Here is an 18,687-nt window from a genome sequence, read left to right on the forward strand (position 1 = left end):
GCCTGGCATGGTTTCTCCATGTTGACGATGCTTATTGCCATAGCGCTTGGGCCTTATCTGCCTACTCCATCACTTATCCAGCATTTGAACTCCTGCCAGTTGTTCTTTGCACTCACCCTCTCACATCCCTATACCAAGTATGGGTAGGCCAGGGGTTGGGGGCATTTCACTGAGCTACTTCACTGGTGTCCGTGTAAAGTATTTCGTTCTTCGCTGCCATCATTTTGCAGGGGCTCCTCGGGCCAGCCCTTGCTCCCTTTCCTCCGCATATCCTCTCATTCACAAGCAGTTCATTCTCATGTCTGGGTTGTCTCGGCATCAGGCTCATCCAGTCTTTCACGGGACGTTTACTTTGGTTCTGGGTAGCTTTGCAGGTTCCATGGGGGTTCCTTCTCAACACCTAGACAGGAGTCGGTGGGTTTCTCCTGTCATAGTGCATACTTACCGAATACACACATTGCCACCCGGGCGCATGCTACTCCACTTGATGGATTGTTACCTTCCCTTCTTTACCTAAATTTGGTGTATTTTGCCCTCTTTTCAGGTATACTGACCAGTCAGGCCAAGGCACACCTCAGGCCTTGGTTATTAGGAGAATCGCATTTCACACTTAAAGATTCTGACTACAAATAGGGGTTATTGTGCAGCTCTGCATGGAAACCAATCGGTGTCCAGGTTTTATTGTTTTTGTTTTTTTTGTTTTTTGAGACAGAGCTTTTTTTTGGTAATATTTAATCACCACTGTGTTTTTTTTGCTAAACAAATGAAAAAAGACTGAAAATTTTGAAAAAAAAAAGTTCTTTGTTATAAAATTTTATAAAAGAAATGTTTTTTCTTCACTGATGGGCACTGATATGCAGCACATATACAGCACTGATGGGCACTGATAGGTGACACTGATAGGTGACACTGATAGGCAGCCATTATGGGCACTGATATGCGGCACTGATGTGCACTGATATGCGGCTCTGATGTGCACTGATAGATGTCACTGATGGGTGGCAATGATGGGCACTGATGAGCACTAAAAGGCATCACTGATGGGCACTGAAAGGCATCACTTGAGGGCACTAGGGGGCATCGCTGATGGGTTTGCACTGATAATCACTCCACTGTTTATCAGTGCAGATCACCCCCTGTCAGGAGAGATACTTATTGGCTCTCCTCTACTCACACCCTGTCAGCGTGAATAGAGGAATGTCGATAACCGGCACTTCCTAGTTACTGTGTGGTCAGCTGTGATTGGACACAGTTGATCACATGGTAAAGAGCCTACGTTATAGGCTCTTTACCGTGATTGGAGATGCGGTGAGTCGGAGCGTCACACTGCACTACTGACTGCCGCGCTGCGCGCCTTGTTCAGAAGGATGTCATACGACGTCCAGTCAGAAGAGGAGAGCCACCTCCCCGGCCATTGTTTTGCTATAGGGCGGCGGAATGTGGTTAATTGAACAGGCTAAAGTTAGAAGCAGATTGGCTACCATGCACAGCTGCTCCAGATTCTGTGTGCACCAGTTTTAGTAGATCTACCCCAAAGTGTCAGATCAGGTCTGCCTGTCAGTTTTTCAGGTGGATCTGATCAGATTCTCCATTTACCCCTATGAACCTGCGGTGTAAATTTGACTTGTGTCCATTTACACCCACCTACCTCCAATCCTGAAGGGGATCAGTCCTCCTTCATCTAGGAAGCTTGGATCGGAGGGCAGTCCTGCGTAAATGAACAGCGGAGTCAATTTACACCCGGCCGCCAAAAGAGCAGAGCAGGCTTGGTCTGGGTCCGCTCTACATAAACTGCTCTGATCAGCAAAGGGTAAGCGGACACATCCCCTGCTGATCTAAACAAAGCTCACCCCATGTGCAAGGGGCGTTAAGGTTCTTTCACCACCACAGAAGCTGTCACTTTTGAACTTGACACATCTGTTCAGGACTCTGCCAGCATGGCTATGTCATTCATTCACAGAGATCTGTGAACAAATGAAGTCCTGTCTGCCACCGTGGCAATGGACCTGAAAGTGCAGCCTGGCGAAAAGGTCCTAAAGGGCCCTGAAATTTTGCACTGTGGTGTGATGTCTCCCATAAAAATATGAACTTTATAATAAAGATCACTGGTGTAATAATGACATATTTCCCCTAGTCAAGGTGACATCTAGACAGGGTTACTGGAAGAATTAACTGATCTATTTTATATTCATAGCACATATAAATCATTGAGCATACTCTGTGCGAGTACTCTATTACATATGTCATTTTTTATTTTTGACTATGCATACTTTTTTTTTTCACCGACGTGTCATAAAGAATTATTTTAGTAACAATTTGTTTTGCATAATTCACAAATATGTGTATTTTTTTTCTAAATGGAATTGCCCCAATTTATAACCAGCTTTGAGAGTAAGATGCTCATAGAGGGACTTTACACAGAAGGAAGCAAACACAATTTTCTAACAAAAAGTATTTGTTCCATGTATAATCTGTATAGCCCAGACTAGTCCTTGTCCATGTGCACAATGTAGATAAATGTCCAGCACTGCGATTTCCTCTGTTTGTCTTTCTGTTTACAGACATTGTTTGCAGCATCTAAACTGAAGGTCTTTGATAAGTTGAAAGATAAAGGTGCGCTGAAGGCCATGGATATTGCGGATAAGATTAATGCTTCTGTACATGGAACTGAAAGGCTTCTTGATGCCTGTGTCGCCCTTGGCCTGCTAGAGAAAACTCATCAAGGTGAATCTTAGTGGTAATTTATTTCTGTGTAATGTTTTAGTCTTGAAAACTTTAAAATGAGAGCAAAAATTCTATCGAAATGTGGTAGCTTTTCTTTGTACAGATGATTTCCACAAGTGAAATAGCAATTGCTAAGTTTCAGGGAATAAAAAAATATTAGGCGGCAGCCTGCCAATTTGAAGATTAAGGACACAAGGAAAATTAAGTACTTACTGATTAAAGCGACCACGTAGCTAGTATTAAAAAAATCTCTAATAGCTAACCCTGTAAAAGAATAAGTTGTATACTTATGCTGGCCATACGCACTGATTAAAATTCCGCCGGACTAGCAGGGATCGGACAAATTTTGATCTGTGTGTATGTTCCCCAGCTGGACAGAAGTTAACTGTACAACTGACTTTTGTCGAAGGAATATTTTCAATTGAACGATAGCTGCAACTGTTGGCCAGTGTATTAACCACTTGCTGACTGGGCACTTAAACCCCTATCCTGTCCAGACCAGTTTTCAGCTTTCAGTGCTGACGCACTTTGACAATTGCGCCGTCATACAACACTGTACCCAAATTAAATTTGTATCATTTTCACACAAATAGAGCTTTCTTTTGGTGGTATTTAATCACAAGTGAGGTTTTTATTTTTTGCTAAACAAAAAAGATGGAAAATTTTGAAAAAAAAAAAAAAAAATCATGTTTCATAGTTTGTTATAACATTTTGCGAACAGGTAATTTTTCTCCTTCATTGATATGCGCTGATGAGGCAGCACTGGTGGGCACTGATAGGCTGCACTAATAGGCACAGATAAGGCGGCACTGATAGGGACAGATAAGACGGTACTGATGGGCACAGATAAGGTGGCACTGATGGCCACTGATAAGATGGCACTGATGGGTGGCACTGATGGGCCTGGTAGGTGGCACCGGTAGGTGACACTGATGGGCACTAGTAGGTGACACTGATGGGCAGCACTGTTGATGAGGCACTAATTGGTGACACTGATGGGTGGCACTGTGGGCACTGGTAGGTGGCACTGGTGGGCACTGGTAGGCGGCACTGTTGTGCACTGGCAGGTGGCATAGATGAGCTATGACCGACGTCCCCCGCCGGTGATCAGCTTTTTTTTTTTTTTTTCTCACGCTAACAGCGCGAGGAGAAAAAATAGCCAAATATCGGCTCTGTTTACATTACATGATCAGCTGTCATTGGCTGACTCCCGGCAAAGTAGGTCCGGTCGGGAGCCGCTGTACTAACCATGCGATGTTAGTTCCGCGATCTCCCCCCCACTGAGCTGTGTGAATCTGCTCAAGATCCCAAAACACCAAATGTGAATGGTGCCTTACATGTCCAGCAAGCTGCAGACGAATTATATGCTGTCAACTTTATCTAATACTGGAGTTCAGCTTTATTTAAGTGGTTGTAAACCACAGACAAGAAATGTGAACGAAGCATATCCCTCTATAATGTGTACTTGGCTCAAATACAAGCACTAAGTGTCACTTTTGTCTACTGCGTTGTTCCTCTGCTATCAGCATGAATCAGTTCTGACAGGTTTTCCTGACACCAAGAAAAAAATAGTGACAGGGGAGGGACCTCCAGCTGATTGACAGCCTCAGCTCTGTTGCTGTGTGGAGGGGGGTGTGACTCTTCCCTTCAATCAGCTTTCAGTGTTCTCCTCACTGAGCTCTCCCTAGTGTGCATTCAGCTCTCTGCCCCCATTTTTCTGAATTCTTTATAATTCTGGACTTTTAACGGATGTAGAAAAGAAAGGGCTGCAGATAAATGAATACGACTTATGTAGGAGGATTTCTTTCATCTTTGTGTATCACCCGAGGCCAGCCATTTCACTGGGTAAATGTAAGGGCTTATGCTTGCCCAACCGCCTCACATAGGAGTACGGCAGCAGATTTATTTGGTCTTTTTTTGTTTGTAGTGCAAAGAATAAAAAAACCCAGTGGTGATCAAATACCACCAAAAGAAAGCTCTATTTGTTTGAAAAAATTATATAAATTTCTTTTGGTTACAGTGTTGCATGACCGCACAATTGTCAGTTAAAGTAATGCAGTGCCAGAAAAGCAAAAAAATGACCTGGTCATGAAGGGGGGTAAATCTTCGAGAAGTCAAGTGGTTAAACACTATATCTAGACTTAGACTCATCAAGTTAGAAAGCCTGGGTGTCATCTCTTATAAATGTCTAGCAATTAGGCTCCATTCGCATTTGTGTGACTCCAAAGTTGCGCCGATTTTGGAGTGCAACTTTGACACAACTTTATTGCAATTTTGGATCGGTAAGACTTGGATATGACTTTGGTTTTGACCACTGATAATCGAAAACTGTTGCATTGTATAACATTCAGGTACAACTTTCATGCAACTTTTAAGGGTTAACATTGAAGTTTATGGCCCTCAATTTGCGGACCAAAGTAGTGCATGAATTACTTTGAAGTTGCTGCAACTTTAAGTCGCACATATATAAATGGTTATCATTGGAAAACATGGGGTACGAATTGTCATGCAACTTTGATGTCCAAATCATCATGGCAGGTTGCACAAGTGTGAATGGAGCCTTAGTAACAATTGTATGTTGGATGTTCGATTATCTTTGGTACTATGTTTCTAGTACATAGACTCAGTATCTGAAAAAGCATCATTAGTACTATTTAATGTTTGTACATGGCTATTGCTTATACCCAAACAGTCTAAAGAATGTGTACACTATACCTATGTCAGGTTTCCTAGGTGTTTAGGAGTTTGTCATTGCAGCTGATAATATGTAATTAGTATTAATAGCAGGTAACCTAATCAGTCTTTGTCTTTTAGGCTGAGTTCACACTGATGCGAATTGGATGCGTGTTTCTCTGCATCCAATTCGCATGACAGGAGAGTGTGGCCGGCTCTCAATGGAGCCAGTTCACATATCTCCGGGGCAGCGGCGGAGCACACAGCAGAAGAGTCCTGTGTGTCTTTAGCTCCATTTCAGGTCCGCACTGGACCCCCTGCTGTGCCCTGCGGCCGCACACAGAGTGAACCTAGCCTTATATAGTGACTTTTCTTATCAGATATCTGTGTACAGTATCTCACAAAAGTGAGTACACCCCTCAAATTTTTGTAACTATTTTATTATATCTTTTCATGTGACAACACTGAAAGAATGATACTTTGCTACAATGTAAAGTAGTGAGTGTACAGCTTGTATAACAGTGTAAATTTGCTGTCCCCTCAAAATAATTCAACACACAGCCATTAATGTCTAAACCGTTGGCAACAAAAGTGAGCACACCCCTAAGTGAAAAATGGACAAATTGGGCCAAAAGTGTCACTATTTTGTGTGGCCACCATTATTTTCCAGCACTGCCTTAACCCTCTTGGGCATGGAGTCCACCAGAGCTTCACAGGTTTCCACTGAAGTCCTCTTCCACTCCTCCATGACGACATCACCGAGCTGGTGGATGTTAGAAACCTTGCACTCCTCCACTTTCTGTTTGAGGATGCCCCACAGATGCACAATAGGGTTTAGGTCTGGAGACATGCTTGGCCAGTCCATCACCTTTACCCTCAGCTTCTTTAGCAAGGCAGTAGTCGTCTTGGTGGTGTGTTTGGGGTTGTTATCATGTTGGAATTCTGCCCTGCGGCCCACTCTCCAAAGGGAGGGAATCATGCCCTGCTTCAGTATGTCACAGTACATGTTGGTATTCATGGTTCCCTCAATGAACTCCCCAGTGCTAATAGCACTCATGCAGCCCCAGACCATGACACTCCTACCACCATGCTTGACTGTAGGCAAGACACACTTGTCTTTGTACTCCTCACCTGGTTGCCGCCACACACGCTTGACACCACCTGAACCAAATAAGTGTATCTTGGTTGCATCAGTCCTTAGTCTGCTTGTCTTCAGCAAACTGTTTGCGGGCTTTCTTGTGCGTCATCTTTAGAAGAGGCTTCCTTCAGGGACGACAGACATGCAGACCAATTTGAGGCAGTGTGTGACGTATAGTCTGTGCACTGACAGGCTGACCCCCTCCCCTTCAACCTCTGCAGCAATGCTGGCAGCACTCATATGTCTATTTCCCAAAGACAACCTCTGGATATGATGCTGAGCAACCTCTTTGGTCGAACATGACATGGCCTGTTGTGAGTGGAACCTGTCCTGTTAAACCACTGTATGGTCTTAGCCACCATGCTGCAGCTCAGTTTCAGGATCTTGACAATCTTCTTATAGCCTAGGCCATCTTTATGTAGAGCAACAATTATTTTTTTCAGATTTTCAGAGAGTTCTTTGCCATGAGGTGGCATGTTGAACTTCCAGTGACCAGTATGAGAGAACGATAACACCAAATTTAATACATCTGCTACCCATTCACACCTGAGACCTTGTAACACTAATGGCTCACATGACACTGGGGAGGGAAAATGGCTTATTGGGCCCAATATGGACATTTTCACTTATGCGTGTACTCACTATTGTTGCCAGCGGTCTAGACTGTGTGTTGTGTTATTTTGAGGGAACAACAAATTATACAAGCTATACACTCACTACTTTACATTGTAGCAAAGTATCATGTTTTCAGTGTTGTCACATGAAAAGATATAATAAAATAGTTACAAAAATTTGAGGGGTGTACTCACTTTTGTGAGATACTGTAAATCCTACTCTTTATATTTGTATATTATTTGACATGTCATTTCTGCTGCTGTCAAACAACAAAAATATTTTCTAAAACCAGGACTTTGATGGTGCTGTACAGATATAACCTGTTTCTTTTTTTTCTTCTTAATATTAGCATATAATAATACGGAGTTAGCTAATACCTTCTTGGTATCTGATGCGGAATTTTCAGTTCATAGTTATATCATTTACTCTAATGACTATTTGTGGCCCCATTATAACCACCTGGAGTCTGCAGTAGTAAAAGGAATAAACTATCACCATAAAGACCATGGACACACAGCTGAACATGTGCATGTAAGTATATACCTGTAGTTGCCTATTTTATAATCTTTCCCAGTGTGTCTCCTTTTTCATAATCCTCTTTTGTATTCCATATCTATTTTTCTCTGTCAGTGACACAAAAAAAAAGACCTAGCTTACTGGGGTTCAGTTATGTAGTGCTTGTGAATGATTCAGGTTTTGCACACACAACAAAGAAAATAACAATTATTTTACAACTACTGCCCTAACATTTTGAAATGGGTCTTTCATTCTGTATATGTTTTTCTTTCGCCTACGCATTGTGATAAATGAGAGGATTAATGAATTACAGTATGTCTTGTACCACTAGAGTGCAGCAGAGGATGATCTTGAGAATCATATTAGCTACGTTTAGGTTCACAGGAATTAAAAGAAAAGTTGGGTGTTTTATCCTGTATAATGATTATACTTTTCTTAGTTTAACTCTAGGAATTTATAAATTGCCTGACTTCATGTAAGTATGCATATCTGTTATCTGAAGGGCCCCTGGGGATGCTGTAAATCACTGTAGTAGTCCATGCTACAAACGGAGAGAACCGCAATGTTCCCGGTCCTGTGCGAGCAGCTTCCGCTCTGCCCATTGACCACAGGGGGTTGCTCAATCAGCCTCTTTGCCATTCGTAGAGTGGCTTGTATTTTTCAATGGATGGCGTTCTATAAATGGTGGACATGCCAAGCTGGCATCCCCCTGTGGTCAGTATGCAGAGGGGCAGTGGCTCGCACAGAGCCTGGAAGATTGCAGCACTACTTTTTAAAATGTTAAAAAGTGGTTAACTGAAACCAAAGCATTAAAAGTTGGTAGCAACTTGTTACCTAGCAAGAACAAGGTTAAACTGCTCCCAGAACCCATTGTATATTTTTACAGATGGAACATAACCTGCCACAAAGAAGACAGTAGTTCACATGTAAAAAAGCTGGGCTGTGATCGATTTGTCATATTGTTAGGTAGTAGCAAACCTTCATCAGTCAAAATGCGCAAAGTTGACAGCTGAAACGATTTCTTTTTTTTTTTTTTTTTGATCGGATAGTACAGGACACAAGTATAGTTGAAGACACCTGGGTTGTATGCTTCTGCCTCCAGGTAACTGTACATTGGTGAACAAAAAGGCCATGAACCCCCCTCCCTTTCACAGCAATCCTCAGTTTTTTTTTTTTTCTAGTGTGTAGGTGTTGGTTGTCTTTCTATATTGAGGGGGATTACTGGTTCTTCTGGAAGTTTCTTCTTTCTGGATTCCTGCTCAAACTCGGCTAAGCACCAGTCTTTCTGGCTAATTGCAAAATCCAGATCAGTACCCTAGCCACACCACTGGGATTATACTTGGACTCTGACAAAAAGATGGAAGATGAATCCATGGAAATGTGTGAGATCCTTGCGGTATGATCAAAAAATATGGCCCTAACCCTAGAGTTATTCTCATGGACCTTTCTGTCCTCCAGAGTTTGGAACGTTTTCTGACTGCCTTGAGGTATTGTGTTGAGGGTCTTGGAGATTCTCTTCAGCAGATGTCCAAGTTAGGCCTTCTGTCTAATGAAATGTTTCAAAATCTCTGGTGTAAATAATGGTCTGCTGAACTGGCTTGTAAAATCACCTGGAATGTATGTCGTTTGCCAGGTGACATCTCTTTGGCAAACACCTGTACTAAATTAAGGAAGTCACTTGTGATAAAGGCATGCTTTAACCTAGCAAAAAAGACGAATAATGTTCTTAAGTACAGTAAATACTCATCTTCTGGGTTTAGAATAAGTTCCTTTTGCCGCTCCCAGGCCTTTTTCTTCAAATCTAATCCCAGGACTCTTATTTGGTTGCAAGCCCTGGACTCCCCAGCCAGCTAGGTCCAGCCCAAAGTCCCCTAGCGGTAATGTGGTGCCCTACTTCTTCAAGTTACGGGACATCTGAAGGCCGCCTTGGCCATTTAGGTTTTCAACATTCTTGACCTCTGGGTCTGGAATGTCCTTTCTAGGGTGCCGCCTTCTTCACAAAGGTTGGAGAATCTGCATGCTACTCTTCAGCAATTGCTCACCTCATGAGTCTGTTCTTACAGGGGACAGGTTTTATTAGTGTTTATTCCAACCTGTTTATGATCCCAAGGGTGGCAGTTATCTTATCCTGATCCTTAAGTGTCTAAATGTATTCCTTGAAATTCAAAACTTTTGAATGGAATCAGCCAGGTGGGCCATTGCTTTTCTTTAACCGGGGTTATCCGGCATTGGATCACGTTCAGAATGCTTACTTATACATTCTCATTTTCCCTCCCCATCAGCACATTTTCCATGTTGTGGTGGGCGACTGTCACTTTAATTTTTTTTTGGCTCAGCCATTTGTCCTATCCACTACGCCTCAGGTCTACATAAAATGCTGCAAAATATTGGCCCCTGTTCTGGCTGTACTTAGTTCTCAGGGGGTCCACATTGTGGGCTACCTGGACAATTTGCTGTTGAAAGATCGCTCTATCTAGGCTTTAAATGCCAGCAAACGATCTGTTAGGAACTTTGCAAAGATGAGTGAGGAGAGGTTTTTCCCCAGGGTACCTACTGAAGAAGACCAAGACATCCTTGATGAGGTGAAGGAACAGTATGCAAAGCTGTCTGGGACAAACCCTGGGATATTTAAGGCAGTCCTTGTCAGTACTCAAGCTGCCGGACCAAATTACTTTTTCAAGGTGGACACTTATATCCACATTCGACTCTTCGTTCCTCTACCTGGTTCAGATAAGGGACCCACTTTGGTGTCTTTCCAGGCGAATAAGAAAATGGATGATAAACTGGAGTATTTCTGTTGTAGTCATCTCAATCTTAAACGAACATGAAGAATCCTCCTAGTACAAATATTCCTCAGTTCACTTTCAGTTAGTCAGCACAAAACTCTAAAGTATGTCAAGACAAAGCCTACAGTAAATTTCAACATGTTATCTTTAGCCCTGTAATGAGCAAATGCATCCACTCAGTGGATGGACCTTAATTAATGCTGGCTGTATGCTCCAGTGTTCTATACAGAGCATGCTGTCAGCACAGTGACCAAGCGGTTGCCAACATCTCCCTGTCACGAAGTGGGAGCTGGTGGGCAGGGCTCATGATCATGTGACCACTGCACCAGCCAATTGGTGGTCATATGATCAGGAACACCACCTCCCATCTTTCAAAAAAAGGGTGGCAAGAAAGGGGTTAAAGAACAAGTATGTAAAAAATCTGATCTTCAAGAAATTCGCTTGGCTGTTCAGTGTTTATCTTGCTCACTGTAACGAGAATGCTAAAAAATACAATAAATTATTTTGGGAAAAAAAAAAATAAATGCCAGCAAACTGTGCAGACGCTGAACTTTGGGAGGAAATTCAATCCTCATGTGGCCATTTGACCCTTCTCACCATCTGGAATATTAGGAGTGGGTCCTGGACACAAACCAGGCAGTCTGTCTTTCCTCTGAAAAGATCAGGTCTCTTCACTCCCAAGCATGGATCCTGCTATCCAGACATCGTTCCTGGGTGCACTTTTGCATGAGAGTACTGATGCTGATAGTAGCCTCATTTGAGCCAGTACCTTATGCACAGTTCCTCCTCAGACTGCTGCAACTCGGCATTTAATCTGCATAGGACAAACAGACTTTGTGGCTGCACTTTCTCTTGCATATATTTCCCACAGTCAGCCTCCTGCTTAATCAGTGTATTTTCAATCGAGCGTTGGAATGTTTTTCCATTACCATTTGAAACTCTTACACTGGATGCCAGTCTGTTGGACTGGGGGGTGTCCTTGGGATAAGAACTGTTCAGAGAATCTGGTCAAAGGAGGAATCCAAACTTCCCATAAATATTCTGGAACTCGGGGCTTTTCGACTCTTCCTTCAGAACTGGGCATCTCCGCTTCAGGGGCTCCCAATGCAGGTTCAGTTCACTCAGACTGCCACAGCCACATAGCCATGGCTTACACCAACCATTGAGTAGGCACAGGAAGTTGCGCAGCCCAGAAGGAGGCAGACCTTCTGTCTGTCCAGCTCCTAAGTTTCCAAGGGACATCTCTCTTCACTGTTTGGATGCGGTTCATACTGTATGTGTTTACCTGTCTGCTACCGTCTCCTTTAGACTTACAAGTTCTGATTGCTCTTTATGATGAGTCTAGCAGAGGGCATCCTGCTTTCAAAATCTACAATTTCTAGGTGGAATTAAGAAGTCATAATTTTATCCCATTTCCTCCCTTTCATCTTAATGTGCACTCTACTACAGTGAGGGAAAAAGTATTTGATCCCCTGCTGATTTTGTACATTTGCCCACTGACAAATGATCATTGCTTCTGTGGACAGGTGTCTTTTAAACAGGTAACAAGCTGAGATTAGGAGTACTCCCTTTAGAGAGTGCTCCTAATCTCAACTCATTAGCTGTATAGAAGTCACTTTGGAGCCAGGGATCAAATACTTATTTCACTCATTAAAATGCAAATCAATTTATAACTTTTTTGAAGTGTGTTTTTCTGGATTTTGATGTTATTCTGTCTCTCATTGTTAAAATAAACCTTCCATTAAAATTATAGACTGATCCTTTCTTTGTCATTGGGCAAACGTACAAAATCAGTAGGGGATCACATATTTTTTTACCTCCCTCATTATAGAGCTATGGGAGTTTCTTGGGTTTTTCAGAATCAAACATGAATTTCACAGATTTTTAAGGCTGCCACCTGGTTCCCTGTTCATGTTTGCAAATGTTACCAGGTGAATGTTCAAGCCTCACCTGATGCCGGCTTTGACTTTATGGTGTTTCAAGCAGTTGTCTAGTTATGGTCTTGGTCTCTTGTTTTATTTTTGTGGGCATTTGTTTGCTCTGTTGCCCACTCCCCTCATTTTATGTATTTCTTTTGGGCATCCCAGTTGTCTTCATCTATGCCTGTTTCTTGTAAGGTACGATCATAAAAAAATTAGTTTTGACTTGCCTGTAAAATCTGTTTCTTGGAGTAAAGGACTCGGGACCCTTCCCTCTACCCTTTTTTGCTTGCTGAATTGTCAGTACCAACCAAAAAAGAGGGATCCAAAAATCCCTCCTGAGATGTGTGCAAATCTGGTGGCCAACTACAAGAAACGTCTGACCTCTGTGATTGCCAACAAGGGTTTTGCCACCAAGTACTAAGTCATGTTTTGCAAAGGGGTCAAATACTTATGTCACTCATTAAATGCTAATCAATTTATAACTTTTTTGAAATGTGTTTTTCTGGATTTTTGTTGTTATTGTGTCTCTCACTGTTAAAATAAACCTACCATTAAAATTATAGACTGATCATTTCTTTGTGAGTGGGCAAATGTACAAAATCAGCAGGGGATCAAATACTTTTTTTCCCTCACTGTATTTAAATATCAAATTGATTTAAATTGGGCATTGATTTACAGGAATGAGCTGCATCATTCAGGGGTGTTGCTAATGATTTTGTACAGTTCACTTTGAGTTCTGAAAACTTACTTTATACATTAAATGTTTTCAAAGTGATGATACCATTAGCAATCAAAGGTTGATACCATTAGCCTTAAAGGCTATATGTTCATCTGACCCACAAGGTTTTGTGTTTTTTTTTTTTTGTTTTGTTTTGTTTTTTGGGGGGGGGGGTTGGGGACATGCGAAGGCAGTTATTTAAATGAACAATAGATCTGTCACTTAAAGTTTTACTAGACCCACAACAGTAAAATCAATGTGTATATGCAGTAAAGCATGCTTGTTATACTTGCTGTGGAACCTGAGGGGTTAATCCTCTGCACTGTCCTGTTTGACCTCGTCTTCTCTTCCCTGATCCATCCCTTCTTTTACTGTGCCCAATCCATCTGCTGCCCTAGGATCCACTCTGCACATGCTCAGTTTGGCGTGTATTGCTAGAGAGTTTTATTTTTTTTTTTTTGGGGGAGGGTGCATGTGATCAGCACAGGGCCAATCGGCACTGTCCAGGCAGAGGGTCAGGGGTCTTACAGCCTCATAGGACAGTCAGAGGAGAAGGAAAACTCCTTCTACAAGCTTTAACTAGTGCTGAGCCGGACACAGATAGAAGTTACAAGACTGCTATATACTGCTGATGAGAAATTATTTAGCAGTTTGCATTTACTAAAATAATTTCATTTCCATGTTCTGTGTACTGTGGGAGACCAGATATAGTGAATGCAGGGTCCTGGCTTTAGTAACTCTTTTAAAACCTTTCTGATGTGGCCGGATTATTCAAGACTGCTTAACCGGTTTAACATCTGTGTGAATTTTTATATGTGATGTAATAAAGAAATTGGGCAAGAAAATCCAAGTTGTAAAGATTTCTTATGTTATGTTGGGATGTTCAGTTTAGTGTGAATTGCTAGAGAGTTTTTTTTTGTAAGAATGCATGTGATCAGCACAGGGCCAATCAGTACTGTCCAGACAGAGGGTCAGGGGTCCTGTAGTCTTATGACAATCGGGGGAGAATGAAAACCCCTCCTGCAATCTTTAACCACACACTGATACAAGACTGCTATATACTGCTGATTAGAAAAGGCATTTAGCAGTTTATATTTACTAAAATACTGTAGCTGCATTTCTATGTTGAGACCACATATAGTGAATGCAGGGTCCTGAATTTAGTAACACTTTAAATATAGGTATGTACCTTTTGGGTGCCTGTTTCCTTGAAATGTTTAGTCCCTTTTGAGACTTTTATTCATTACAGTGCCATGCAAAAGTATTCACCCCCTTGGCTTTTTACCTGTTTTGTTACATTACAGCCTTTAGTTCAATGTTTTTTTTTTAATCTGAATTATATGTGATGGATCAGAACACAATAGTCTTGGTGAAGTAAAATTAGAAAAATATATACATAAAACTATTTTTCATAAATAAAAAAACTGATAATTGTCATGTGCGTATGTATTCACCCCCTTTGTTATGAAGCCAATAAAAAGCTCTGGTGCAACCAATTGCCTTCAGAAGTCACATAATTAGTGAAATGATGTCCACCTGTGTGCAATCTAAGTGTCACATGAACTGTCATTACATATACACACCTTTTTGAAAGGCCCCAGAGGTTGCAACTCATAAACAAGAGGCCCCACTAACCAAACACTGCCATGAAGACCAAGGAACTCTCCAAACAAGTAAGGGACAATGTTGTTGAGAAGTACAAGTCAGGGTTGGGTTATAAAAAAAATATCCAAATCTTTTGATGATCCCTAAAGCCCCGTACACACGATCAGAAAATCGTATAGAAAATAACGCTTTCGAAGCGATCGTACGAAGATCGGATCATTAGTACAGAGCTTTCGAGAGCCGATCAGGACAGTTCATCTGATTTTATTCTAGCGGACATGCATGAAAACATTTTTCGTACGATGCCAGATCGTACGATTTTTGTTTAATCAGTACAGCTATAGTTCGAAAATGCAATACAATACATGACATTTCCAATTTTTTTTTCTGTCGTGCGGGGATTTTTGTGACTTTAGTAAACTCATCAGATCAATCGATCTGAGATTAGCATGCAATAATGCTACACACTATATACACTATACAATAATACACACAATAATCTCATCGTGTGTATGGGGCATTAGAGCACCATCAAATCTATCATAACCAAATGGAAAGAACATGGCACAACAGCAAACCTGCCAAGAGACGGCTGCTTACCAAAACTCATGGACCGGGCAAGGAGGGCATTAATCAGAGAGGCAGCACAGAGACCTAAGGTAACCCTGGAGGAGCTGCAGAGTTCCACAGGAGAGACTGGAGTATCTGTACATAGGACGACAATAAGCCGTATGCTCCATAGAGTTGGACTTTATGGCAGAGTGGCCAAAAGAAAGCCATTGCTTTCAGAAAAAAACAAAATGGCATGTGGGAGACTCCCAAAATGTATGGAGGAAGGTGCTCTGGTCTGATGAGACTAAAATGTAACTTTTTGGCCATCAAAGAAAAAGCTATGTCTGGCGCAAACCCAACACATCACATCACCCAAAGAACACCATCCCCACAGTGAAACATGGTGGTGGCAGCATGCTGCGGGGATGTTTTTCAGCAGTCGGGACTGGGAAAATGGTCAGAGTTGTGGGAAAGATGGATGGTGCTAAATACAGGGATATTCTTGAGCAAAACCTGTACCACTCTGTGTGTGATATGAGGCTAGGACGGAGGTTCACTTTCCAGCAGGACAATGACCCCAAACACAGCGCTAAAGCAACACTTGAGTGGTTTAAGGGGAAACCTGTAAATGTGTTGGAATGGCCTAGTCAAAGCCCAGACCTCAATCCAATAGAAAATCTGTGGTCAGACTTAAAGATTGCTGTTCACAAGTGCAAACCATCCAACTTGAAGGAGCTGGAGAAGTTTTGCAAGGAGAAATGGGCAAAAATCCCAGTGGTAAGATCTGGCAAGCTCATAGAGACTTATCCAAAGCCACTTGGAGCTGTGATAGCCGCAAAAGGTGGCTCTACAAAGTATTGCCTTTAGGAGGGTGAATAGTTATACAAATTGACTTTTTCTGTTATTTTGTCCTATTTGTTGTTTGCCTCACAATTGAAAAAAAAAATCTTTAAAGTTGTGGGCATGTTCTTTAAATTAAATGATGCAAATCCTCAAACAATCCATGTTAATTCCAGGTTTTGAGGCAACAAAACACGAAAAATGCCAAGGGGGATGAATACTTTTGCATGGCACTGTACAATAACGCACCATTCTGTGTGCAGTTTTTTTTGCGGTGCCATTTATTTATGAAGTGCACCACACACACTTGTCCTGCGTTTTGATATACTGGGTTAAAAAAAAAATTGTTCAAATCTGGGATTTGTTCTATTGCTGTGTGTTAGCAAGCCCATTCTAAGGCCCCTTTCACACTGGGGCGGTGGGTGCGTCGGCGGTAAAGCGGCGCTATTTTTTAGCGGCGTTTTACCGTCAATTTCGCTGTGCTATTCGGCCGCTAGCGGGGCACTCGACCCCCCCCCCCCCCGCTAGCAGCCGAGAAAGGGTTAAAACCACCCACTAAGCGCTGCTTAGCCGCGCTGCCCATTGATTTCAATGGGCAGGAGCGGTATGCACACCGCTCCTTCACCGCTCCAAAAGATGCTGCTTGCAGGACTTTTTTTAGCGTCCTGCCAGCGCAGAGCGCTTTGCAGGCACTATTTTTAGCGCTGTAGCGCCTGCAAAGCACCCCTGTGTGAAAGGCGTCTAATAGATAGGGCTGCCTTAATGCTACACCCATCATCGTTTAAGACAGTATACATTAACTCATCACAACTAAATGGGCAGGTATGAAGGGGCTCTTAATGTTTACTGAGAAAATGTAGTTTCTTTTTTAGTGTTTAAATAATTTTATGATGTGCCTCCTTGTATTTTATCCTATGCATGCTTTGCGGTATTTCTAATATTGTGTTTAAATATACAGATTTGGAGATTAGCCATTATAGAAAGGTCTTTGTGGTCTCCTAGACTCTCAACTACAGAGATTTATGCTTCCTGACAACACATTGTTTTTATTGAGTCAAATGCGTTTAAAATCTTGGTTTGAAAACATTGAGCAGTAAGGTTCAATTACTGCATGACTCTGCAAAGCACTACCTAAAGCACTCGTATGTAATGAGCAATTGTTTCTATTTACAAACTATACATAACCTCAGTGCACATTGATAAGATTATTTATTGTAAGCTAATATGTGTATATCTAAGAATACAATTTTAAAAGGCTTTATGTTTATTGTTTCAATTTTTGGATAGATTGGGCAGGGGTTAGAACCTCTGTCAGACGTTTACTGCTGTTTGGGGAGTAGTTTCTGCTTTAAAAATAATAAGACACCTGCACCAAGGTGAACAACCAAAAAGTATTAATGATGGTGATATGAGCAGCTGCTGTCCATACTATTCAACTAGGTTAACAAATATGAATACATTTCAGGCAGCGCTTGCTTAACCATAAATGTATTATTTATAAAAAAATTATTGTAGTGAATGCATAATGGTGATGACAAACAATATTTCTATAATGGTTTTCATAAGAAAAAAGGGGCAGTGCAAACTAAGTCCTTTTGTGCAATATTGAGTGCTTTGTGCCTTGTTCCTAGGGTATGCCCTGTGTGTCCACCACGTGCAATGTTGTGTTCACTCCGCACTCACCAGATGTTGGTAACTCTCTTACTAGAAGCAAGAAAAGTCAACTAGGCTTGTAGGTCATTTTTGGGGGGACCTCTCCCACTCTCCCTGATGTTCTCTGGTGACTCCCACAGGTCCAGACTCCTTCCTCCTGGAAGCTGGAAATGACTGTAATAGGCACTGCTACTACGGTGATCTTCACTAGCATCCAGGTCCTATGCCCTGCTGCTTACTGAAAACAGAGGTCAACCGGTTGACATGAGCACCGGAAAACTTTTTGCATTTTCTAAATTAATACAAAGCAATCTCTGTGATGTCACCACCTCGTCCAGTCAGATAATGATTTGCATTCATTGAGAGAATGCAAAGAGCTCTCTGCATGGTGCCCTTGCTGAGCAGGTGACCTTCTGTGTTCAGTAAGCAGCAGGGCAGCTGCTCGGCATGCAATCTGGAAGCTATTGGAGATTACTGTAGTAACTGTGCCTATCACAGTGATTTCCAACTTTCAGGGAGATCAGCCAGGAATGGTATGTGCATAGTTACATTAGTCCAAGCTGAACCAGTGTAACTATGTGAAAATTGGCCTGGGTAGGAAGGGGGTGAAAGTGCCCTGTAGGCAAGTGGTTAATCTATAGTCTATTTTTTTACTTTTAAAAATGTAATTGTTGTTGGCCAACCCTAAAACTGTACTCTACTAAAACATTTTTCTTTTAAGTTTGAATGGTGTACATGTATTGTATACACAGGTTTGCAATGTTGTCCGTGTCCACATAAATTAGATTTCCCTGTCATTTTTAGACCCAGAGACGTGACGCTGGAAGAGGTGTGCACCTTGGAAGACACTTTGGAGTTGATGACTGGAGAGTGCAAAATCTGGTGCAGCTTTGCATGGTGGTCAATCGGCTTCTAACTTCAGCTTGTTCAATTGACAAAAAAACA

At 41.9% G+C, this 18,687-nt stretch overlaps 1 protein-coding gene across 3 annotated transcripts in view; it reads left to right on the plus strand.

Annotated features, from left to right (window-relative positions):
* Positions 1-18,687, plus strand: part of ASMTL (acetylserotonin O-methyltransferase like) — a 107,900-nt gene that overhangs the window by 72,759 nt on the left and 16,454 nt on the right. For all 3 annotated transcript variants that reach the window (XM_073616415.1, XM_073616417.1, XM_073616416.1), the window contains 2 exons: positions 2,562-2,724; positions 7,500-7,681. In XM_073616415.1, coding sequence (XP_073472516.1) covers positions 2,562-2,724; positions 7,500-7,681 — 345 coding nt within the window. The remainder of the gene's footprint in view (positions 1-2,561; positions 2,725-7,499; positions 7,682-18,687) is intronic.

Source organism: Aquarana catesbeiana, linkage group LG02, assembly GCF_042186555.1.
Source record: "Aquarana catesbeiana isolate 2022-GZ linkage group LG02, ASM4218655v1, whole genome shotgun sequence".
Lineage (NCBI taxonomy): Eukaryota > Metazoa > Chordata > Amphibia > Anura > Ranidae > Aquarana > Aquarana catesbeiana.